A 27,441-nucleotide genomic window follows, 5' to 3' on the forward strand; every position below is an offset into this window, starting at 1 on the left:
ATTGTCCATTATAAAAGATTTAGCTTCCCTCAGGTTAATGTTCCTCTTCTATATGAAAGTATCATCTTATGCACTTCACACTGCCCAATGGGAATTGGAGCTCAGGAAGCCAGCACAAGAAAATGTTAACCATATGGCTGTTATTGCTGCAATATAAAGGTCTTTGACCCAGAAGTCTTGCATTTCAGCCAACAACCACAGAAATACAGCAGGCTGCAGGTAGGGTAAAATCTTAGACTCTTCATAGTTCTTGATGTTGACCTTACATATTGGTTTCCTCTTTTTCCATTTGTTTCACCTGACTAATCTTTTGTCAACTATTATATACTCATTTTCCTGTAGTTTTCAAAGCGCTTTTACATCTATCATTTGACCTTTAAAAATCTCTAAAAGGCATTTTTTTAAAATTAGCATTTAATGGGTAAGACACTGACCTAGGAAGGTTAGAAAACAAATGCAAAATCAGCTTAACACATCAGTCACAGAATAGCAATTAGAGTCCAGGTCTAACTCATAATTTGTTAACTTGTGACTGCTTCTTAAAAGACAAATAAATAGGGGTCCCTGGGTGGTTCAGTTGGTTAAGTGTCCAACTCCTGATTTGGCTCAGGTCATGATCTCAGGGTCATGGAATCGAGCCCTGTGATGGGCTCCATGCCAGGCATGGAAACTGCGTAAGATTCTCTCTCTCTCTCTCTCCCTCCCTCTCCCTCTGCCCCTCCCGACTCACACACTCTCTCTCCAAAAAGAAAAAAAAAATACAGATAAATAACATAGTACACATATATTCTATGAAATGGAAGAATAATTACCTGCTGATATTATGACAAATTCCTTACAGAGTAATACAATGAAAAAAACAAAAATGACAATGAATAAAATGGAGTGTCCAAATAAGTACTTGACAGATATTAAAATGCATGTATTTTAGACTTCTTTTATTCTAAGTGATGACCCTTGAATAATTATGTAACAAAGTTAGATTCTGCTATCACACTAACAGCCCATTTTTTTCATGTCTAAAGAAAGACCTATTGGAACAATATCCAAAAATGCTTTCTTTATAACCAGTATTTCCCATTTCTGTAAGAACTAAAAATGCTGTAAACACAAACTCCATTAATCTGAAAAGGTTCATGATAATTTTAAAGTTTCCTACACTACTCTCTTTCAAGATGTAGGTTAGAAGCATTTGTTACTGGTTTTCCCTCTATAATTTGAGCAAAAAACTCAAAAAGGAGTCTGAACACAAGTCTGGCAGGCTATAACTCATACTTTACTATCTCCAGAAAGATGGGGGAAAAAAGTAGTCTCTCAGAGTAGAAGATTAGATTCTGTATACTAAAGAAATATCACGTTATATAAAAAATCTGATTTTAAAAACCCTATAAGCCCAAGTGGAATGAATCTATTGCATCAGTAATAGATACCGATCTACACAGTTCAGAGTTCTAATATGCTTATAAATCACTAAATCTATTGCATATAATATAACCAACTCCAAGTTTTACAAGTTATAAAATGTTTCTGAATATTAAATTTCAAAAATACAGATAAAATGACTGTGACTAAGTTGTAAAAAATTTATCCTCCCCTTAAGTAAAGAAAACTTAAGAACATGAAGAAGAAAGCACTAAAATATTGAAGAGGAAAATATAATTAAATTGAATACATGACAAAGATAAAATGAAATTGCTTCATAAAGTAATTTCTTGATTTTAACTCAATTATCACCATTACACTTACTGTGTAAGTTATAGCTGCCAACATTCCAATCAAGGTCAGAGAACTAATAGAAAATGACAATGCAGCTAAACCATCTGCAAAAAAAGAAGAATTTTGTTAAAAATGTACACATATACTATCCAAATATTTATGTTCAAATCAACATAAAGATATAAAAACTGGGTTTTTATATATTCTGAAGGAATAAACCCAATGTGTATCACTTTGTCTTTGAAGTGCCAACTCCCAGTGGAGAAAAGAGCTTTTAAGGTTTTTTTTTTTTCTTTTAAGATTTTAAGTAATCTCTACACCAAATGTGGGGCTTGAGCCCAAAACCCTGAGATCAACAGTTACATGCTTTACTGACTGAGCCAGCCAGGTGCCAGAGAAAGAAATTTTTAAAGAGCTCTTCACAAATTGACTTGCAAAAGATCTTCTGAACTATGATTTTCTTTCTTTCACTTCTTAAAATTAAAGAGGAAAATTACTGTCTAATTATTGAGCTTAAAAAGAAATCAACAAAATAGTAGATGCTCCAAAGGTGGCAAAAAAACTATCCTAGACTTTCTGAATAGCAGTCCTTGAGAAATAACATTACATAGGAAACCCACTGATCTTGACTACTTCTACCCTCTGCCCTGAATCTGATATTCCTAATTTCTTTTTTTTTTAATATTTTATTTATTTATTCATGAGATACAGAGAGAGAGAGAGAGGCAGAGAATAGGCAGAAAGAGAAGCAGGCTCCATGCAGGGAGCCCATTGTGGGACTCAATCCCAGGGCCTCCAGGATCACGCCCTGGGCCAAAGGCAGACGCTAAACTGCTGAGCCACTCAGGCATCCCTTCTAATTTCTTTCTTAATTTTCAAATTAAGGTTTCAACATATAGCCTAAAATTAAATCTTAAAGAGTATATTCCCTTCATTAATTTGAAAAGAGCTAGACTGCCCATTTGGCAGGAAAAAACAAAAACAAAAAGCAAACAAAATTCAAACAAAGTACTAACATAGGAATACTGTAACAAGTTAGACTTAGTAAATTATTTAAGGAAAGGCTAATAAGTCAGAGGCAGGAATGATACTTTTAAATAATTATACTAGACTATACAATGATGTACTATGCAAATTTGAATATTCATAAATGGGAGTAATAATAACTTTTCAGTTTTAATACAGGTCCTATTGAACTTGTTTTTGATCTAGTTAAAATACAGGTCCTATGGAACTAAATATAATTTTAATTTAATGTATATTAATCTTTCATGAATAATAATAAAATTAAAACCATCTATCTTCTTAAAATTCACATCTCAGTTTTATATAGTACATGAAGAAAGCATATTTTTAAATTCACAAACTACGCAAAGCTAAATTTTAAGCCTTCATTTCACAAAACATTTTAAAATATTAGATTTTATTAAAAACATTTTGATGCTAGATCTTCTTGATCTTACTAGAATTATCAACAGAAAGTGTTCATTAAACTAGGAGAGGCGCACCTGGGTGACTCAGTTAAGTATCTGCCTTTGGCTCAGATCATGATCTCAAAGTCCTGTGATGGAGCCCCATGTCAGGCTCCCTTCTTAGCAGGGAGTCTGCTTCTCCCTCTCCCTTTGCCCCTATCCCCTGCTTATGCATGTGCACACACTCTCTCTCTCTCAAATAAATAACATCTTTAAAAAAAAAAGATGAAAAAATTAGGAGATATCTGGTATTTAGCTAATAGCAATTTTAAAGTACTATCACTTATAAAACACATTTCAATATCAAAAATACAAAAATGTGGGAAAATATGCCTCTTAAAAATTGATAAAATGGAATACTATGTTAACATACTTAGCCAATTAAAAAACTTAGTATTACTAACAAAGATAAGCAAAATGTACTCCAGGATACAGTGTTTAAGATTTGAGATAAAAGAAAATAATATTAAGACTAAAGAGCATGAGATTACAGAAATTAGAATAAAGCTACCTATATAATTACCGATTCAAGTTATACTAATACTCAAAGACTAGTATAAATTAATGTATAAGGCAGAAGAGTAGTTATGCAAGAGACCTTAAGGAGTTAACTATAAGAAGCAATTTATTTCTCAGTAATAGGATCAGGTGCATAAATCCTGACAATTCAGTATTAGTACATGCCAGGACTGCTATCCTAGTCTTGCTAGTATCAGCAAGATATTAATGGACCACAATTTACAAGATGAAATCTTAAGTGGAAAGCAAGAAAATTAAGAAGTTGTACAGCAAGGATTCCAAGACTTAATTTAATCATCCTTTAATATCGTATCTGGGTGAGGAAAAAGTAATGCTGATCAAGATTGTACAGTACTTATTAAAAGAATAAATACAAAATCAATAAACATTTTTCACGTCTATAAAATACTCTAGGTTTCTTTGAAAATAAAGTTATTACTATGTCCAAATGCACATGAAATTCTGAAAAGTAAGATACACATTCTTATTTGATATCAGTTTATAATACCAACTGTATTTTTCAATGATTGAGCATCTTTCTTAACCTAACCTCCTAAAGTTGTCTATTTTTTTTTCCCTTCTAAAAGCCAAAGTCACATTGATTAATAAGTTAAGGAAAACTTCTGGAAAAGCAATTCTAAAATGTTTTGGTGAAGTAAATTTATAATAAAATGTTATTTCATTCATATAAAACCTCTGTAATTTATATTCCACATAAAAAATTAATGATGATCAAACAGCGATATATAGTTCTTTCATTGGCTAAAAATTAAAAAAAAACGTATCAAGTACTTTTCTTTAACATATTCTATGTAATCCCAAGTGATTTAACAAACAACTAGAAATTACAAGACCTTCACTACTAAAATATTTTGAAGATTAGATTTTTTTTCAACTTGGTAACTGTATGAAGAAGAGACTTAACTATATAATAACTAGCAGTGAGTATTAACAACACAAAGCTCCCAATTTTTCTAGTACACTTTTAACCACAAGTCAAAAGAACTGTGAGTTAAATTCTTAACACGGTAAAAAGACTACTCAGAAAAGTCCCAAGAGTCATAAAATATTATGAATATATTTTTATTTTTTTATTTTTATTTTTTTTAATTTTTTTAAATTTTTTTATGATAGTCCCACAGAGAGAGAGAGCGAGAGAGAGAGGTAGAGACACAGGCAGAGGGAGAAGCAGGCTCCATGCACCGGGAGCCCGACGTGGGATTCGATCCCGGGTCTCCAGGATCGCGCCCTGGGCCAAAGGCAGGCGCTAAACCGCTGCACCACCCAGGGATCCCCCTGAATATTTTTTTAAAAAGAATACTTACGACTACTTCCAAGCTCTTCAAACAGGAACTTCACTTTTTCCCACTCTGTAGAATTTTTGTTATTTGGAATATTCAGAGGTACAAAAGCACTACAAAAAAGAAAATCTGCTTAATGTTGTAAATAAAAAAATCTGAATAGAAGATAATGGTCTAAAACTCAATTTCTAGTAATTTTTTAACACAAAAGTCAACTCCCCCAACACACATAAATTAACAACTCAAAACTGCACCATGTACAGAGGGGTGTGATAAGTCTCCTACCTATGTATTTATCATATTATAAATTTCTTTTAATAGTTTTATTACCTCATTCAATATAGTTTCCTTTGTAGTCTGTATTTTACTTTTTGCATTTAAAATATTTTGAGAAGGAGCCCTGGGCCAAAGATGATCAATAAGGTCCATGGCACAAAAAAAGTTAAGAATTTCTGTGTTGAATCAGGAGAACAGAATATAAATTATATGTAATGATTTCAACATATTTATGTATATAAAATAGAAAGGAAATATATGAAAATAAACAGTAAAGACCTTATTGTGAGACTAGGGGTAATTTTTTTACTCTCTTCTTAGCATTTTTTTAGGTCATTCAAAGAGTCTAACCAATACATAGGGTGAAAGTAGTTTCTATTTATTTTTCAATCCACAGCTGGCATCATAAAAATAACAGTGATAGCTGGCTTCCTAGGACTTGCTCTAGATGCTTAAACGGGGACAAATTGAAGACAGAGATGAAAGAAACAAATAAGAGAAAGAAATGACAAAGAAATAATCAAGAAAAAGGAAGAAAAGAGAAGGAAGAAGAGAGATACCACTTTAGTATCTAGCTCAGAAACAAGACTAAAGTAAAGGGCTGAGTATCCCTAAATTGTGTATGTGGATAATCAAACAAATTTAAGAAATAACTCTAGGGATCCCTGGGTGGCGCAGCGGTTTGGCGCCTGCCTTTGGCCCAGGGCGTGATCCTGAAGACCCAGGATCGAATCCCACGTCGGGCTCCCGGTGCATGGAGCCTGCTTCTCCCTCTGCCTATGTCTCTGTGCCTCTCTCTCTCTCTCTCTCTCTCTATCATGAATAAATAAAAAAAAAAAATTAAAAAAAAGAAATAACTCTAATACTACCTCCTTTCTAACCTAATTTTAATTGTAAATCACAAAAATCTATAAAGAGGAAATGCTAAATGAGTTCAACAATATAGTAAATATCTACTCTGATAATGTGTGTAACTAAAAGTATAATTCTCCTTTTTTTTAGCCTTTACTCCTGGGTACTACTGATACTTACTATTCTTATAAAAAGATGAATAATCGGGGCATGTCAGAAAGTTATTTAAATTTCTAATTATTTGCACTGATGTCCATTTACTGCACTCTTAACCTTGGAGATTTATTTCATACCACTTTGAGAAAGAAAAGTGATTACTCACACAGATAGCAATAAATGTAAAATAGTTCATTATTGCCCTGGCCATAAAATCAAAAGCAAATTAAAGTAGTAAAGTGGAATAAAAAAATTTTAAAAAAACTATTGCAAATTATGCTTCTATAATGATATTAACTTATTTATTTGCATTGAACAAAAGTATAAACCAAGCAAGAAAAAACTACCTATATAATATCCCTCGATTTTATTTGGACAGAGTTTTTTCCATATATATGCTTATTTTGAATTTGTTAGTTGGGAATGACCAATTCTGTGAGTATGGGGAAAAACTTCCATGTACAAAATACCACTGATTTTATTTAAAATAGAAATATATATAACAAATATCTAAAAAAAGTATTTGTACTTAGCATATTTATTATCTATATCAATTTTAGATAATCAAAGGTTCTGCCTAATGGTAGAAGAAAATTAACTCTTAGTTGTTGATGACACTTACATGTTCAAACTCCTGAGTTGGACTCTTTAGCAATTCAAATATATAACAAAGAACTATGACTAAGAAAAAAAATTTTTTTTAAAGGGTCAAATGGCCCAAACTACTGTCAGAATGACTCCAGGAAAATACTTATTTTGAAGAGATCCAGTAGAGTTAGCATTTTAGCACTTACTTTTAGGTAGGAACTAGAGGTAGTCACAAAAGCACAAACCCCAAAGCAGGTTCCCCTCAATGAGGAGAATTGCATTGCCACCAGGATTGTATAATCTAAGAAACAGATGTGAAATATTTTCACATAAACTAAGAGAAACACCATAGAGGCAGAATTCAAGAGTTATAACTAAATTCATCTACATGTCCCAAACAGTAATATTCAAAACATTTCACAACCAATTTGGCAAAGACACAAACGAGCCAACAAAGGCACTGGCCTTAATTCTGAAGATCCTAATGAACCAGGATTTACCCTTTAAATGGGCCTAGGGTGGCATAAGAAGATTCAGGAAGGCAGCAGGTGATATGAGCAGCAGCTGACTGATATGAAAGCATTTCAACCTCTTAAAAATGGAAGGGGCAAACCAATGTTCACTGGCCAAATGTTATCCTGTAGAACAAAGATCTATAAAGAGAAAGGAAAATCTCCCAGAAGATGCAAAGGCAACTAAAATTAAAGTCAGATGTGTCTGGAATACAGATATATCAATTTTGATGAGGAGGCAGCATTTAATAAGGTTATCAGCTGTTTACTAAATGATAATGACGTAACCAAGAGTATGAGTATAATGAGATTTGTGTGGTAGAAAATACAGGTATTTTCTTAATCTCAGTCTCTCAAAAAAAAAAAAAAAAAGCATAAAGAGAACCTTAGCTTCCAAAAACACACCATACTAGATCAAGAACTGGAGCCTCAAAAGGTTATAATTTTTTCTTATAATCTTAAAAACAGTAAAACTGAATAACTGCTTAGTAAAAATATTTTATACCCAATCTGACTCACGGTATTAGTTTAATATAGATTGTCTCTTAAGGAAAAGACAAAGGAAAGGCTAATGAATTTCAGTAGATATGAAACTGAAATGATAAATTCAGTAGAAAATAAAATAAGATTTTCACATTATACCCAATCACCAAGTCATATTTATCTTCCAAACAACTTACCAGTTTCTTCCTCTCTGCTCTCTTTGTAACTACTCTAATTCAGACTCTCATCTATCACCTGAACTATTACAATGATTATATAATCGATCTTCCTAACTACCATTTATATTCCGATTCTCCAATCCAACTCCCAAATGCCCCTTCAAATGCATCCTTCACAGTGCTGTAACTCTTAAAATAAATTCATATATATTTACTTTTATGCATTCACACATACAAATGTATACACATCTCCACTTTCAATTGTTCAGCAGGATAAAACTCAAAATTTCTTAAACATTGTTTGTAAGACCCAGAGTCTACCTACCTGGCTTTCATGGCCTGTCACCCACACAAACACCTGAAACATCACATCATAGGTTTTTTTTGTATTGAAGAGGGTAGGAGTTTAAATTCACAGTATATGTAGGGTACCTGGGTGGCTCTAATCAATTAAGCATTCGACTCTTGATTTTGGCTCAGGTCATGATCTCAGGGTTGTGAGATTAAACCCCACATCCAGCTCAGCCCTGAGCATGGAGCTTGCTTGGGATTTCCCAGCTCCCCCACCCCTCTCCTACCCCACTTGTGTTCTTTCTTGCTCTAAAAAACAAAAACAACAAATTATGTTTTATATCATTTTTCAAATATTCCATATTAACTGCAGTCTCTCAGTTACCATGTTATAGACCCTCCCCTAAAATTCATGTTGAAACCCTAACCACCAATGTGATGGTATTGGGATACTGGGCCTTCATGGAGGTAATTAAGGTTAAATGATGTCCTAAAGATAAGGTAAGGCTCTAATCCAACAGGATTGGTGTTCTTATAAGAGGAAGAAGAGACACTAGACAGCTCGCTCTCTCCCTGCTAGCACAGAGTAAAGGCCATGTGAGAAGACAGTGAAAAAGCACCCATCTACACACCAAGTAAACTCAGAAGAAACCAAATTTGCTGACACCCTGATCATGGTCTTTTAGCCTCCAGAACTCCAGAACTGTGAGAAAATAAGTGTTCACTGTGTAAGCTACCCAGTCTGTGCTATTTTATTATGGCAGCCCAAGTAGACTAATACAGATTTGGAGTGTGTGTGTGTGTGTGTGTGTGTGTTTTAAAGATTTCATTTATTTATTCATGAGAGGCACAGAGAGAGGCAGAGACACAGGCAGAGGGAGAAGCAGGCTCCCCACAGGGAGCCCAATTTGGGACTCAATCCCAGGACTCTGGATCATGACCTGAGCCAAAGGCAGATGCTCAACCACTGAGCCACCCAGGCGCCCCAACTGGTACAGATTTTGGTACCATAAAGTGTATTGCTACTGTAACAAATACCTAAAGATGCGGCTGTCTCTTTGAAACTCAGTAATAGGCAGAGGCTGGAAGAGTTTTAGTGCATATGAGAAAAAGCCTAGGCTGCTTTGAAGGTGACTTTAAAAAGGGAAAGGGGAAAGGAGAAAGAGAGGGGAGGGGAGGGGAGGAAAGGAAGGCCAGTCCCAAATGGAGTCACTTGTGCTAAGTGCCACCAAGATTTAATACATAATTGCAACTTCAGCCTCTCCCAAGAGTAGAATTTTAAACCAATCAGTCTGGAATTTCCAAGTCTGTAATAGTAAGGTAATCTGCCTGATAAAACCCTGTCTTGCCTGAAACAATACCCTCTTTGAACTTCCTTATCCCACCCCGTCTACCTATAAAAATCTTCCATTTCGCATAACTCCTTAGAGCTCCCTTATATTTGCTAGATTGGATGCTGCCCAAACTCACAAACTGCTGAATAAAACCAACTGGATCTTCAAATTTACTCATTTGAATTTTATATTTTAACAAAGAGACTGATAAAAACATGGATGTTAAAGGCCAAGAGGGAGTACTCAAAAAGAAGAATTACAGAGAAAGCCTCTGTTGTCTTAGAGAAGATATATGTCATCATGAATAGAGCATTAGTAGAAATATGGATACTAAAGGTCATTCTCGTGAAATCTGAGCTAGAAATGGAAGAACATGTTATTGGAAATTAAAAGAAAAGATAACTTGTTAAACAGTGGCAAGGACTTTGGCTAAACTATTTTGTAGTTCTGTGGAAAGCAGAACTTTTAAGAGATGAAATTGGGTATTTAGTTGAGGATTCTAAGCAAAGTGTTAAAGCTGAGGAGGATTCTTAGCAAAGTGTTGAAGGAGTAGATTGGTTTCTCATTATTGTTTACAGTAAAATGTGAGAGGAGACAGGTAAAGGAACTGCTATGCAAAAAAAGAACTAATACATCCATACTGAAAAAAAAAAATGATTGAAGCCTGTGCTAAGAATGTGGCTGAACAACCATTTGATGAGGAGAGGGGTATGGGTGGCAACAATGGGTTTAATCAACAGTTTCAGCCTACACAGGAATAGTGGTAGGATGATACTAGCAGGGACACTGCCAATTTAAAATATAGGGAACAGAGATGGAACAAAATAAGGTAAGCTATGGGATTCTACAGGACAAGACAGAATTATTTAGTTGAGAACATGCTTTATCCCTCACAAAAACGTATCTAAAAGCAATTCAGTTATCAATAGGGCTGCCATTCCCACCACAGGCCCAGGTGGCATGGCTGCTTCCTCCTCAGTTTCCTCAATTGTGGCCACCAGGAAACTGTTACAAAGGGTCAAGGGAGCAGGACCTATGCTGAGAACCAAGAGGGCAGGGCCACTACTTAGGGCCATAGTGGTGACTCTACCACCTACCCCTTAGTAGGTCTATAGAGCATATCATCCAACCAAAGATGATTATTCTTGAGTCTTAAGATCTAATATAATTTGCCTTGTTAGCTTTCACTTGTTTAGAACCCATTGCCCCTTTTTTCTTTCCAATTTCTCCCTTTTAGAACAGAAATGTCTATCCTGTGCCTGCCCTACTATTCTATCTTTGAGGCACATAACTTGTCTGGTTTCACAACTTCACTGCTAAAGAAGAATTCTGACTCAGGATGAATCATATTTCAGGTCTCATCCATATTTGATTTAGGTGATATTTAGATGAAACTTTGGACTCAGAACTGATGCTCAGTTCAGACTCTGAGGGCTGCTGAGATGGGATGAATGTATTTTGCACATAAGAAGGACATGAATTTTGCAAGGCCAGAGAACAGAATGTTATGGACTGAACTTGTCCCCACAAAATTCCTATGTTGAAGGCCTAACCTCTAATGTGATGGCATCTAGATATAAGGCCTTTAGAAAAGTAACCAGTTCAATGAGGTCATAATGTTGGGACCCTAGTCCAAGGGGATTGAGTCTCTTCAGGAAAAGGAAGAGACAACAGAGAGCAATTTTTCTCCCAGTGAGAGCACACAGGAAAGATCATGTAGGATACAGTAAAAAGGCAGCTGTCCATGGGCCAGGACAAGAGTTCTCACCAGGAACCATACTTGCCAACATTCTGATCATGGACTTCTAGCCTCTAGAACTATGAGAAAATAAATATATGTCACTTACAGCACTCTGAAAAGACTAATACACTATACAAGCTATTTATCTTTTTTCTTTATTTATATTTAGTCTGCTGATCAATTTTCACTCTTCAAATTTCAATTCAAATATTATTCCCTATTAGGTCTTCCTTGATTTCAAGGCAAGAATAGGAATTTGCTACTCTATCATCAAAACTTAGTATTTATCTCTTTTGAGAACACCTAAATATTATAGCTCAAGTTATATATTTATGTCTCTCCCCACTGTTAACCTTGAGGAAAGACACAATGGCCCTCCATCTTTATCCCCAAGACCTTGCTCACTACCCAACAAAGTGCTCCAAAAATGTTAGCTACATGACTTAAACCTCAACCACATTTTTGCCATAAAATTATCTATTGTTTTAAAAGAAAAACATACATAATTTAACAAAAACTAGAAGTAGGTTACCTTCAGGAAAATTTTAAGAAATTTAGTCACTTAATTTAAATGTATAATATACCTCATTCAAATATGGTAATGAGAAGAACACTATCCTGGGTAACCAAAACATAATCAGTCTTTTATTCACAAATTTCAGGCTTGTGAAATATAGCAGTCCACATACTGCTCCCCTCTATCAGTGCCCTCAGCTGATGATGTCAAATATCAGTGAGAAAATAGAGGCCAATCAGAGAAGAATTCTTTTATTTGCACACAAAACCTAAGAAACCACCTGCACCTCTTTTCGTTTTTATTGCTCATATAACAATGGAGGAAATATCTTTCCACTTAAATCAAAGCCTTCCACTGAATTAATGCTTTCTAAGGCCATTTCTTCTCACCTATTATCCGCCTGAGAGGCAACATTATCAATTCAATTACAAAAGAACCATAGTACTGAAAAAGGCAAGAGGCGGCACAGGGAAAAATACTTCAGCTTATCCTTTACATTTTACAAAAGAAAAAATTAATTTTCTCTTTGGAGCTAGATATAGCTTTGGAAGAGCAAAGACTAAATTCTGACTTTCCTGACGCCTGATTTGGTGTCTTACTCATCATCTCTTCCTGACTGCCTATAAAACTTACCATGAAATAAACTGAGCTCCTGATACTTCCCCACCAAAACCTCCTCCTTCAGATTTGCCTGAGTTGATAACAACTTCACACTTTCTGTGCAGCAAAAAATTTGGCTTTGCCCAAAAAAAGGTGTGAATTTTACCCATGGTTCTGGCAGGTATTCAATGTCTTTGTTTAGGGCAGGAGCTAGCAACATCTTAAATGGTTAGCCAGAAAGACCGACCACGTGACTTAGGGTAAGGACTTTGGAACACATGGGATCCATTGACCTGGAGGCTGAGATTAACTATGTGGGCGATCAATCAATCAGACTTGCCTAAATAACAGAGTCTTAATAAAAACTGTCTTAAGGCTCATGTGAATTTCCCTGGTTGGCAATACTCCACATATACAGCTATATATCAATGCCAGAAAAGTAACATATCTTGAAGACAATAGAAGTTTCATATTTAGAATCCTCCCAGACTCTATCTTATGTGTCTCTTCTTTTAGTTGATTTTAACCTGTATTTGCTTATAATAAATGGTAACAATGAATAGCTTTTAAAAATTTCTGTGAATCCTTCTAGAGAATTATCAAACCTGAGACTGTTTTAAGAAACTCCCAAAGTTGCAGTTGGTGTTAAAAGTGAGAGAAGTGTTCCTAAGACTTCGCAGTATATCCTCAATTTCTCCTTCTCTCACACCACACCTATGCATCCTATCAGAGTATCATGCTGGCTCTTTCTCCAAAAGATAGGCAGAATCAAATCACTACTGCTATCATTATGCACTGCCTCGGTTATTACAACAGCTTCCTCATAGATCTCATATTTCTACCCTTACCCCTATAAAGTCAAACTGTAAAACGCCATCTAGGAATCTTGTTAAAATATCAGATAAAGTTGCTCAAAGACAAAAATTCCTCTGAGAGTTTCCCATCTTTCTCACAATAAATGTCAAAATCCTAACAATGGCCTATGATATCCTATTAAATTTGGCAGCTCTAGTTACCTCTGACCATATCTTCAGCTACTCTAGCCTTTTCCCACTCTACTCCAGCCCACTAAGTTTCCTCATTGTCTTAAATATACCAGATACTCTCATGCCTCAGGGCTTTTCATCTGTTGTTTTATCAGTCTGGAATGCTCTTTACCCCACATATATTGATGGCTCCCTCACTTCCTTCAAATATCTTCTCAAATATCAGTGCTTATCACTGCTTATCCTTATCAGTGCTTTCCCTAACATTTCACAACTTTAACACAACTCATTTTTTTATTCTCTTTCCCTGCCCCTCTAAACTTCTCTTGAATGTATGCTCCACGAAGAGGAGTTATCTTTTCTGTTAACTGCTGTTTCACTAGGCTCTTGTACAGTATCTGGAACTAACTAGTATATAATAATATTTGGAAAAATAAGTGAATGTTGTTATATTGTTCAAAATGGCTGATGAAACTGTTGCTTATTATTAGTGTATTTGCAAGGAAACATTTTCTTTTAGTATACTGCTTCTAAATAAATAAATGTCATCTAGAGCATGTTAAAGTTTTATCAGAACTGTGCAAAATGTAACTCTAAATGGGGCCTGAGGGTAATATGCCATGAAAAGACCAAGTAAATTTACAAATCTACTTTCGATACCTTTGGGAGATACCCTGACTGCTATTAAGATGTGTGGTTTACTAATGGTTCTTAGTCACATTCTAAATGAGGACTTGGCAAACTACTGATTGTTTGTAAGCAGTTTTATTAGAACTCAGCCATGTCCTTCTGTTCGCATTTTGTCCATGACTGCTATAAAGCTACAAGAGAGGTGAGTAGTTTCCACAAAGACCATATGGACCTCTAACTTAAAATACTTACTAATAACTACTCTTAAAGAAAAGTTTACTAAATTCTGTTCTAGATAATTTAGTTTTCTAAATGAGAGACTTTCATATTAACAAAGAAAATTCACATAACTTGCTTTCTTAAGAGGCCAAAAGAGACTTAGAAAAAAAAAATTCAATAACTAAAATAAATAGAAAAACTACTTAAAAAAAAACCTGTCCTGGGATCCCTGGGTGGCGCAGCGGTTTGGCGCCTGTCTTTGGCCCAGGGCGCGATCCTGGAGACCCGGGATCGAATCCCACGTCGGGCTCCTGGTGCATGGAGCCTGCTTCTCCCTCTGCCTGTGTCTCTGCCTCTCTCTCTCTGTGTGTGTGACTATCATAAATAAATAAAGATTAAAAAAAAAAAAAAAAACCTGTCCTTTCAATAAGTACTCTTTTTTCATGACACATCAAGGCAGACAAAAGGTACTGGAAATATGCCTTGATTATAAAACATTTGTATTCTAAGAACTCCTAGAACTACAAAAGGTTACTGACCAATTTTATTCCCACCACAAAATGTATTCAATGACATTTTTTATTTACTGAAATTTCTGAGACCAAATTATACAAAGGACCTTTTAAAAGCTTATTAACACCTCACTTTATTTCCTAACATTTAAAAAAAAAAAGAATCAAAACCTATTTTAACAAAGAGAAATGTCTTCCATTAACAAGGACAAATGTTTTCCAAAGAGAAAATTTTAAATGTATAAAAAAATGCAAAATTTTATTGAAATTAGTATAAAACCTTAAGGAAGAAGATTTAAGAAAGGAACTCATACACAAAGATTAATTCAAAGATTTAAATTTATTTTTATTTTTATTTATTTATGATAGAGAGAGAGAGAGAGAGGCACAGACACAGGCAGAGGGAGAAGCAGGCTCCATGCTGGGAGCCCGACACAGGACTCGATCCCGGGACTCCAGGATTGCGCCCTGGGCCAAAGGCAGGCGTGAAACTGCTGAGCCACCCAGGGATCCCTAATTCAAAGATTTAAAGACTGATGCATCAACTCCAAAAAGATGCAGAGATGGGATTTCATTTAAGAGCTGTTCATAAAAATGGAAAACCTAGAAACATCATAAATGTTCAAGTAATCATAACTACAAGATTAAATTGTTGTATCCTAAAAGGAGAATGGAATACAGTCAAAATTGATGAATCTACATTTACTATCCAAAGAGATGCCTTCAGTACGTCAGCAAGTAGATTATCAAGAATTCATAAAATAAAACCATTAAAATTATAACATGGAAGGTATATGTATGGGGGGGAGAGAGCACCCTGAATGTATCTGAGCACATAAAAAATGCCTTAATAGAAAAATATACACAAAAAAGGTTAGTGGTTAGTCGTAACATAAACAGTAGTTTATTCTTTTTTTTACACTTTTTTTTCCTACAGTTTTCTGAATGAGCCTTTATTATATTATGCTATTTCCATTTTCAGGGGGAAAAAAATCAAGACTTACCCAACTAAAAGAAGCAGTGCACAAATTAAAGCAAATCCCAAGGTATACTTGAATGCCGTTTTAATTTGCTGGAAGTCAAGGGGAAAATGTATACCATTTACTAAAACTTTTAAAATATAAAATACTCTTAAAAAAATAAAATGTAAAATATCCTTGCTACAGTGTAACAGTACTTTCACATCAAACACACATTTATATTCAACTATGTACAATTTCCTTGTTGAAAAATAATCTTGAAATTTAAGGAAAAACAACGTATACATCATATCATAAGTATCTTTGCAAACCACACTAGATTTTAAAATCTTTTCAATGGTTAGACTTATGGAAATCAGTACTGAAAAGTGTAATCAGTTCTTCAACATAATCATTAGTAAAATTATAAGAATATTTAATAAAATATTCCCCAAAACAGGAAGCAAACAGAAACTACAATACCTCTCCCTCAATTCATTAAAATGGGTTAAAATAATAATTATAATATTTAATATGCATGTATGTGTGTATATATCTCTATATTTATATATAACATATATTAATTATATTTATGTAAAATAAAAATACATAGAACATATATAAATATATAAAACATTTATTATTATCTTTGTCCAAAGACAAAGAAAAACACAAAGCTGGATATTCTAAATATGGAAAGAAAAGTTAACCTCAAAGAAAAGGTTAAATCAGTAAAACAAATAAACAAACATTATTCATCTCTCAGCCTAAGGAATTCTCTAAAAATCACCTTTAAAATTTAAATTCATGCTTCATTTGACAAATTCTTCACAAAGGAGTTAAGACAATCTTTAGGAAAAATCTTAAAGTAAAGGTTGAGAGGTTGGGGAAGATGGACTTTAGAAGAAGTGAAAAGAGAAAGCTGGCATCTCATTCCATTTTTTTTAAAAGATTTATTTATTTATTCATGAGAGACACAGAGGACGCAGAAACACAGGCAGAGGGAAAAGCAGGCTTCCCACAGGGAGCCCCATGAGGGACTCGATCCTGGATCCTGTGAGCCGAAGGCAGACGCTCAACCACTGAGCCACCCAGGCATCCCTCATTCATTCCATTTTTAACATTAAATTCCTAACCAGCCACTTTAACTTACATATATGTTGGGTTTACAAATACAGAGTTACAGAAGTATCTGCAAAGAATTAATTTTGACTTTCTATATAAATATTTAAACATCTTATTTTTTTCTCTAACAAATTGTACTGACTGCCACTTGGAATCACTTAAAACATTGTACTCGCTCCTGATCTTAATGCGAATACTTTAAGGTTTTAATAAACATGATTAGGCATAATGCTGGCTTTTTAAGTGAAAGTTATATGTATTTTTTTGTATTTAAATACAAAACATAAAAAGGTATAAAACAAGTTCCTGTAATGCAATAAAAAAACATTCCTTTTATGTTGCCTTTTTTCCCTTAAATCAGAAAAAAAGGTCCAATTTTAGCAAATTATCTTTCAACATGATTTCTTCTTTGACCTATTAAATGACTATATATTAATAGATACGCTGTCTAAACCACCCATTCAATCTAGAGACAGGCCCAACTCAGTTGTACTATATTCATATATTTTTAAGATACCTCTGAATTCAATTTGCTAATATTTCAGTTAAGATTCGTATACCAGCACTTAGGTGATGTTGGTCTGAAGTTTTGGATATATATATATATATGTATGTTATATTTATCAGGTTTTTATATCAATGTTATCCTGGATTAGTAAAAATAGTCTACAAGTGTTCCTGCTGACAGGGGTCAGCAGACTGTCCTGTTGGCCACATGTAGCCTATCTCTTATTTTACTGGATCACATCAAGCTTATTAAGTATTATCTCTGGCTACTTCCACAGTACAACAGCAGAGGTAAGTAGCTGTGATAAACCATACGGCCCACAAAGCCCAAAATGTTTATTGCCTGGATTTTTGGAGAAAAAGTCCGCCAACCCCTGCTCTGGAACTGCTGTCTAAACAATTGTCACAAGTCACGTGTGGCTCCTGAGCTTTTGAAAAATGGCTAGTTCAAGCTGAGATGTGCTGCAGTGTTAAGATACATTTTAAATCTCAAAGGCTTAGTGTGAAAGAAGAAATTTAATGTTTCATTAAGAATGCGTTTTGACTATTTAAAATGGTAATACTTGGAACCTATTACACTAAATACAATGTATCATTAAAAATAATTTCAACTGCTCCTTTTTACTTATTTCAATGTCGCTACTAGAAAATTTAAAATTTCCCATCTGGCTCACATTGTATTTCCATTAGACAACACTGCTACAGAATAAATTCAGTCATGTCATTCTTTGAGAAAGGAAATAATCTTTCCTCCTCCCTGAACATAAAATAAACATACTTACAGTGCATTTACCGGTATCATCATCATCCTTCTCTTCATAGTAGAAGTAGACAAAAGGGATCCAGAAGAACACACAGAACAGTATGACAGAATATAAGGCTGTGGAAAGACATAAGCTGAGTTCTACCGAATACACATAAACTTAATAACTGCGATATATATACTTGTGTGTGTATATATTAACATACAAATGTAACTTACCAAATTCACACTACATAACAAAGTCACTTCCCCATCTGATCCCTATACCCATAACTCTGTTTATATGTAATATCCCAATTAGCCTTTTCTGATCCCTGTCCCAAGAAATCAATAGCATTATTAGATCATAATTTAAGTTAACCATGGGGCAATTTTCAGCAATAATGATAATAACTGTGCCTATAACAAGTGTAGCAGCTAACATCTGAGCTTCAGATTGTGGGGTCAAGCCTCACAAGGGGCTCTGTGCTCAGCAGGAAGTCTGCTTGTCTCCCCTCTCACTCTGCTCCCTCCCCTGCTCACACACATGTACTTACCTTCTCTCTCTGTCTCTAAAATAAAGGAATAAAATATTTTTAAAAAATAAAGGAATGTTAACTTTTATATTCCTTCCAACTGAAAATCAAGTTGACACAATATTTTCCAGTCAAATTAAAAAAATAGCTATAATCAATACTGTCCTTTTGATACAAATAATTTTCCCAATCGAAGTTTAAAATATGTAGTGTTATAAAACTGATTTTATACAAATCAATAAGGGTCAGCCACAGAAGAAGGCCCTCCTGAAAGTATACAAGTGAACTATCTCAAGTGTCTTGCATTAATCCTTCCTTCCTTCCTACCTTCCTCTCTCTTTCCCTTCCTTCCTCTCGCTCTTCCTCTCTCTCTCTCTCTCTCTCTCTCTCTTTCTTTCTTTTTAAAGTAGGCTCCATGCCCAATGTGAAGCCCAATGCAGAGTTTGAATTCAGGACCCTCCTCAGATCAGGACCTGAGCTGAGATCCAGTCGGATGCAGACTGAGCCACCCAAGTACCCCTGCATTAACTCTTTCATAACAAGAATGTTCTTAGCAACATTATTCACAGTAGTCAAAAACTGGAAATGACCCAAACATCCATCAACAGGTGAACAGATAAACAATATATAGATTGCTTGCTTATATAATTGACTATTATACAGCAATAAAAAAGAAGCAACCATGGATACATGAGATGAGGATGAATTTCACAGACCTTATGCTGAATAAAATAAGCCTAAACACAGGAGTACATTTTCTATGACTGAACTTAGGAAAGCTTTAAAACTGGCAAAACTAATTTACTGCAAGTCAAAAAAGTGGTTGGAGCAGCTACTGACTGTAAAGAGACATGAAGATATATGGCAACAGGAATATTCAGAAAAAGGCAGTTACTAGCAATCCATGCCTGGGGGAAGGAAGTGGGGAACAGAAACAATCTGAAAAGACTATAATAACCCCTCAGCAGTCTGCGACTCAAAATAGGTATAGAACAACTGCTCTAAATCTTTGTCTTGCTAACACCACATGCTAAATAAATGATCTTCTGTGAAGCTAACTGTTCTTTCCTCAGTGTCCTTCATAAAGATCTCTTCCTTTAACCCAGAAGAGTTAATCTATAAAGAAAAATAATTAACATTTTTGTGTTTCAGATCAGTTCTAATGTCTAGTTGGGTTTATATATCTGTAAATGAAAAAAAAAAGTTGCTGCTACCACTATTATGAAACAGAGAAACTGCTTCTTTTACAGTTCTATTTCAAATTGATAGCTATTTTCAAAGGAAAATTATTCTTAACTCCAACAGTGATGACACTCTCGTATCCTGACATCTTTATAAAGTATGCTTTTATTTGTAAATGTTTTTGTTAAAAGACTGCTACTAGCAAAGAAAAGATAAACAGACTCTTTGGTTTAGTCCCACAAACAACAAAGAAAACATATTAAGAACAAATTTTAAAACTTCATGTGCACAGAAGTTGGCAAAAAAATACACTCATAAAACAAGTCCTTTTTTTAAAACATCTTAGCAAGAACGAGCAAAAGCAAGTGAACAGACAGCCATCAACCCTTAAAAGGAAATGGACAAAAACTGTGGCAAAGAACATGATGATTGTTATCTTTTCATATACATGAAGCAAATAACCTACCCCTTTTAAAAACTGGGTATCATTAAATTATAACTCACATGAAAATTAACTTGGATAAATTAAGCTTTTGGATTTTTAGACATTTTTTATTCTTCCCAACTACTGATGAAAACACTAAGACAAAGAATAACTTAGTCAATATTATGATAGTATAATTAATCATTACAAAGCTTTTTGTTTCAGAAGGCCAAAGTATAAAGATATTCTGGGAATTCTAAAAGCCTTCTAAAATTATCCCATTTACCCAGCTGGAGAAATTTGGGGTCAAGACTGTAGCTACATATCCAAATACCCATTTTCATCTCAGCTGGCATTCTCTCCTTTTTGTCCTTCCCCTTCCTTCCTACTTCCTGCCTAAAATGGACACATGATAGCTTACTCTCTAACCACCATTTTGGACTCTCATAACCTTAAGATGGAAATCATGCACTAAGGATGGAGAAGAGAAGGAAAAAAAACAAACACATGTTTAGGATCCTCATGCCATAATGCTGCCATCTGAACTATGGATGGCCCATTTCTAGACTTATTTTAAGTGAGATTTAAAACCACAATCCATTAAGTCATCTACTTCCAATCTGTTAACAGCTGTCAAGTGTAATTGCTGAAGCAAAATCTGATACAAGAAATGGGGGAATCCAAACATTCACTCCTGAACTATGGTGGTCCTGCCTGTGAGCCATGAGTGTAATAGATCTCAATTAACTTTAACCATTGAACATGGTAGCATCATGAAGTGCCACAGAATCCCCTGGGTTCAAGATACAGTTCTTGTCTTTACTAGGTAGCAGCAACTCTATTTCCCTTTATAGCCAGGATCAATCACTCCAAACTACATGGTAACTATTATTGCCTGTTTATGCAACAGAATAAGGAGACCAAATGGTCAGGTGGAAATAATACCTCTAATTCAATAAAGCTATTATTGCATCCTTGCTGGAAGTACTCTCATATGGCTATTAAAAATTCTAACTAGCAGAACTCAGCTAGAAGAAACAAGTTTTGTGGCTAGTTCATTAGGAATTATTGTACAAACTGCCATGCTCACTTCTATCCCTTAGTTATCAAACATAGGTCTAGATTATGGGACAAAGAGACCATGTAATGCTCACTGGTCCACAGCATTCCCTAAATGAAAAAAATAAATTAACACTTCAAAGTTCATTTTATGAAGCTTGTAGGGTCTTCATACACAAACCTGGTAAGAATAGTAAGATAAAGGAAAATTATATACCAGTCTACCTCTGAGTCAATTTTTTTTTAATTTTTATTTATTTATGATAGTCACACACACACAAACAGAGAGGGGGGGGAGGGGCAGGCTCCATGCACCGGGAGCCCGACGTGGGATTCGATGCCGGGTCTCCAGGATCGCGCCCTGGGCCAAAGGCAGGCACTAAACTGCTGCGCCACCCAGGGATCCCCTGAGTCAATTTTTTAAAAAGATCCAAATAAGAAAACAGCAAATCAAATCCAGCAAGAGATTTAAAAACCAAAAAAGCCATCATCACGACTAGTCAAGGTTTATCTTAGGAATGCAAAGTTGACTGAAGAATAATCTATCCATGTAATACATTACTTGAAAGAATTATTAAAAAACAAACAACAACAAAAAAAAAACTTCGTATGATACTCTGGTAAAGGGTATTCAATTAAAAAATATCTAATTAGTATGTTCCAGGCACCATTCTAGGGTTCCTGGATATGGCAAAATCAAAGCTCAGAAGTCCCTACTCTCCTAAGAATTCAGTGGGGGGAAAATATTTAGAATCACTGTGCAAACTACTCAGAGTACATAAAAAAAAATTTCTTAAATAAGAAAAATACAAACAACCCAACTAAAAAAGGTAAGTCAAGCAGAAAATTGAAAAAGTCAATAAATATTTTAAGAACATACAATTTCATTTTCAAATAAGAGAAATGCAGATTAAGGAACTATCAATTCACACTTCCCAGACTGGCAAAAACTAAAAATACATAGCAATACCAAAGTCTGGCATACAGAACACCCAAAATTAATGTAATATTGTGTGTCAGCCATATTTTAAAAAGTACACTATGGTTTTTAAAATTACAGCTACAATCTTGATGTCCCACATAATCCAAATAATATTAGTCTTGTCAGCAGTATTTTACAGCAATATTTTAATGTCAGGATAAAGTTTCCTTGCTATTCCAAGGGCTCAGATAATGCATGAACAGTTTCAAATGTTCTTTTTCTCTCCTTCATTTTAGAGGTAGTATATACTTATTTGGGAAATTCTGTAAGATACAAAAATATACACAAAATTAAAATTATAGATAATTCAACTATCTAAATGCCACCTAATTTAAACTTTGGGATATCTTCTTCTAGTCACTAATTGTATAGACAGTGCTTTTATTTTTATTTGCTATGTAACTCATTGGGCTAGGTGCCAAAAAACTACAGCCTACGGGCCAAATCTGGCCTACCACTTGCTTTTGTAAATAGAGTTCTACTGGAACACACAACAAAAACAAAAATAAGAACAAAAACACCAAGTTTAGGGACACCTGGGTGGCTCAGTGGTTGAGTGTCCGTCTTTGGCTCAGAGCATGATCCTGGAACCCTGGGATCGAGTCCCACATTGGGCTCCTGGCAGGAAGCCTGCTTCTCTCTCTAGGTCTCTGCCCCTCTCACTGTGTCTCTAATAAATAAAATTTAAAAAAAATATTTAAACAAATACCAAGTTTAGGATACAGAGCAACTGGAATGTTTTGTTTTTTTTTTTTAATTTTTATTTATTTATGATAGTCACAGAGAGAGAGAGAGAGAGAGAGAGGCAGAGACACAGGCAGAGGGAGAAGCAGGCTCCATGCACCGGGAGCCCGATGTGGGATTCGATCCCAGGTCTCCAGGATCGCGCCCCGGGCCAAAGGCAGGCGCCAAACCGCTGCGCCACCCAGGGATCCCAACTGGAATGTTTTTATCTTTTCAATGGGATTTGTATAAACACTTAGAAAAATAATTTGTCGTTATTTAGAATGTTGAAGATGCATGTAACTTATGGTCTATCAACTCTATGTATGTATGCATTTTGCATTTAGGCAACTAGAAACGTATACAAACATGTTCAACACACAACTTTTAATAGCAAACAATCCAAATGTCCAGACTGATTAATATGTGTTATATTCATAGACAATAAAAATAAGCTATACTTCATGCACGAATACGTAAGAATCTCAGAAACATATGGCTGAGAGAAAACAAGCAACTTTATATGAAATTTCATATAAAGTAAAAAAAAAATGTAAAACTAAAGATACACCTTGGTAGAACTTTAAAGGTAAATCAAGGGTTTAACAGAGACTAAATTATAACAGTGGTTACTTCTAAGGGAGTTGGAGAAGAGGTGGCATCATGGAAAGGCACACAAGGGGCTTCAAACTTCATACTTTGCATGCTTAATAGATATATTGCAAGTATAAAAGCATTATATGTTGAATAAACATCAAAACTGTCAATACTTATAAGACTGCTATATAGTTAGCTTCTAAAATGGCTCCTGATGATCCCCACACCCTTGTGCAATCCCCTTCCCTTGAGTGTGGGGTAGATCACTGACTCACTGCTGATGAAAAGAATGTGACAAAGTGGTGGAATGTCACTCCTAGGATTAGTACTAAGAGATTCTGACTTCCATCTTGCTCGCTCTCAGAAACCTCAGCTGCCATGCTGTCAACCGTCCCATGAAAAAGTCCCTGTGGTAAGAAACTGATGCTGCTGGCAACAGGTAGTTAAGATCTGAAGCCAGCCCTACCCACGTGAGGGAGATTGGGAGCCAACTCTCCCCTAATGGATGATTGTAGTCCCAAAATACACAACTGCAGCCTTGTGAGGAAAACCCGGAGCTGAGGACCTATATCAGCTACATATAGATTCTTGACCCAGAAAAACTATGATATAATGTTTGTTTTAAACTGCTAAATTTGGGGATAATTTGGTATACCACAATAGGTAACTATTACCACTGCTCATAGTACCTCACTAATTCAAACATTAAAGGGCATGATCTAACCGTGTATACAATTAGAGTACAAAATTGTTTACAGGCTTTAACTTAGAATATGTACTCTGAAGAACAGTCATTTCCCTTATGGATTTTTTTTTGTTTCCTCTAATCTTTCCACTTGGAAACAAATTCTTAGGTTACTGAATCTCATGAAGTCATTATCTAGAGAATTTCTTGAGCAAATATAATTAGAAACCATTTAGAAAACTCCCCCAGTGATTAAGAATACAGTCTTTTAAAAAGGGAGAGGGAAAGCAGGAGATAGGATACAACTATCTCATCAAGAAGAACTCTACAGAACTGAAAAGGTCCCCCAAATTAGTCCCAGTCTATCTTATCTAGAAAAGCAATTAAATATATTAGAGATGTTTCCAAAACAAGAAAGAATCAAAAAAGACATAAACATGATGAGATGCTAGGTCAATTCTTTCATATTAATTTTCTCATATCACTGCACTGAGTTTACTACCCTTGCTCCCAGCTAATCTGAATTAAAACAATAGCAGATATCAGCTATTTAGCACTAATCACGCATCTCACACTCCTAATACCATGAAGTAGATACTACTTTATCACCATTTCACAAGTGGAAAAGTCATAAAGAAGTTAAGTGACTTCAAGGTCTCATGGTACTCTTCTCAAATTAGACAGTAGGAGGTAAGTTCAAAACGCATAATATAGACTCCAGGTACAATTTTTCAGCAAGTAACCAATAGGACATATGGAAAAACTTACTAAACTTACTAAAAATTCTCTTAGGTACTCTAAAAGGCATGGCATAGAAACAGGAGTCTGAAAGTGTCTTGGTCCATCTTATTCCTCCTTAGTTCCATGATTTACCTTACCCAAATATGTATACCTATTTTCACTGCAGAAATGCTGGAGAGCAAAAAGTAAGAACTTAATAAACATCTTAATAATCTGGGATTCTTTGAAGAAGAGTACTCATACAATGGCAAACAATGCAGTAAATGCTTTTTTAAAAAATGCAAGTATACATATACTAGATCCTCAAAGCAGCGGTATTTGAAATAACCAAAAACTGAACCTAACTGACCATAAATTTTAGAATGGACAAACAAGCCATGGGATGTTAATACAATAGAATATTTACAACAATGACATTCAATGAGGTACTATTACCTGCAACAATACAGATAAATCGCAAATAAAATGTTGACCACTAAACCAGAAGAGAAAAAAAACCTACTGTATGATTCAATTTATATCAACACACACACACACACACACACACACACACACACACACACACAAATGATAGCCCAAGAATCAGTGTCAAGAAAAGAAAGTGTCTCTAGGATAAAGTGATACAACTACAGAAGGGCTGAACACAACAGTCTGGAATAATTCCTGCTTATGGTTTGAGCTCTCTCCTTTTCTACAACCCCTGTATACACCGAAAATCAAAACAGAAAGCTAGAAAAACTATTAAGTAAAATGAAAATTCACTTAAGTGGACAGTGAAAGAATTAAGACTAAAACTTTCAAGAATGGTTAGAGAAAACATTAGAATAAACATTTACAATAAAGTACATTAAATAGAATGTAAAAAATTTAAAGATGAAAATAAATTTGAAATATAAAAATAGGACTCAGATAAAAGGCTAAACATAATACATAAGAAATAAAATCCTGAATAGGCTCAAACATAGGATTAAAACAGAACTGAGAATAAAAAAGACAAGAGTAGTTTTTTAAAGGAAAATATCAAAGAGGTTTAAAGACATAAATGAAGAAACAAAAACATTTAAAAAGGAAAAAAAATGACTGAATCCTTAATGTCTCTGGAAGGAGTACAACATCCTTGGATGAAGGGGTCTCCTTCTAGGTATAGGGTCCCTATGAGTATCAGACAAAAGGGCAGAAAAACAATTTTACTCTTTCATCGTTCAGTAAGATCCAAGAACCTGTATTTCCCATGCAGTCAGTATGAGGTAATTAAGGACTGTTAATAATCATTTTAGCAGCTGGGGAAGAACCAGTAGGTAGAAGCAGCAGTTGGCCTGACTTCTACAAATTTTCCAGAAACACACACACACACACAAAAGTTCAATTAATATAACAGAAGGATCTCAAAAATGTGTTTTCCAGACCCTGATTTGCAGGGATTAGAGAGTACCCAAAACAAGAAAACTATTTTCATAATAATATCAAAATGTTGTTAGCCTTTCCACCAGCAGTTATGTTTGTCACCATCAAGCACTCACTAGTGGGGAGCACTTTTATTCAGGAAACTCCCTTTTGAAGTAGTAATGATTCTATTAGATGTCTACTTTTAATACACATTTTTAAAAATTTCTGTGAGAAGGGAAGTACTCATGAATCACACTTGTGATAATATCTAACATTTCTAGAAAAACACCTGGGCTTGAAGATAGTAACTGTTTCAGAAGCTATATATCCTTTTAGGCTGACTATAGGTCACCATTCTAAGACAAAGTTAAAGGCCTATTATCCACAGTTAAAGTGGATATGACTGTCATCTTTATAACAACCACCATTAATATTATTGAATTAAATCTTGCTTTGAATCCATAGTCATCGAGAAGTTTTCTATCATCATTTGGCTTCTTATGCAAATTCCTTCCTTATATGAGTATCTCAACCATCCTATCCCAAGGTAGTTATATTTCTAACAACTCAACTTCTGCAGAAAATCAAACCCTAATACCTAAGTCATCTACTGTTTGTAATGATTAACTTATCTCCTATGCATTTAATATACTAGAGACATACTATCCTTAGGAGAATTGAAAAAAAATACTCACTAAAATCATTTTGGTAGACTTAATTCTCTACATGAAACAAGTGGAAGGGCTGCATAAATTAATATTTCTGTTTATAAGTCTTTGTAACCTTGGTTACAATGGATTAATCCAACAGCCTCTAGGTTCAATGATAAGATATGGCTCATGGACCTGGACTGCACCAAGATAAAAGCTACCTTATCTTGTCACATGTTCTACAGCACAAATACTCTTT

General features: G+C 34.8%; 1 protein-coding gene across 1 annotated transcript in view; it reads right to left on the reverse strand.

The window, feature by feature from the left end:
- LMBRD1 (LMBR1 domain containing 1) overlaps nucleotides 1-27,441 on the reverse strand; it is a 105,426-nt gene that overhangs the window by 62,474 nt on the left and 15,511 nt on the right. Inside the window, exons 4-7 of the mRNA XM_055329960.1 lie at nucleotides 18,258-18,355; nucleotides 15,889-15,956; nucleotides 5,033-5,121; nucleotides 1,747-1,820 (exon numbers count right to left, since the gene is read on the reverse strand). Of these exons, the coding sequence (XP_055185935.1) occupies nucleotides 1,747-1,820; nucleotides 5,033-5,121; nucleotides 15,889-15,956; nucleotides 18,258-18,355 (329 nt within the window). The remainder of the gene's footprint in view (nucleotides 1-1,746; nucleotides 1,821-5,032; nucleotides 5,122-15,888; nucleotides 15,957-18,257; nucleotides 18,356-27,441) is intronic.

The sequence above is a fragment of the Nyctereutes procyonoides genome, unplaced genomic scaffold (assembly GCF_905146905.1).
Source record: "Nyctereutes procyonoides isolate TBG_1078 unplaced genomic scaffold, NYPRO_anot_genome, whole genome shotgun sequence".
Lineage (NCBI taxonomy): Eukaryota > Metazoa > Chordata > Mammalia > Carnivora > Canidae > Nyctereutes > Nyctereutes procyonoides.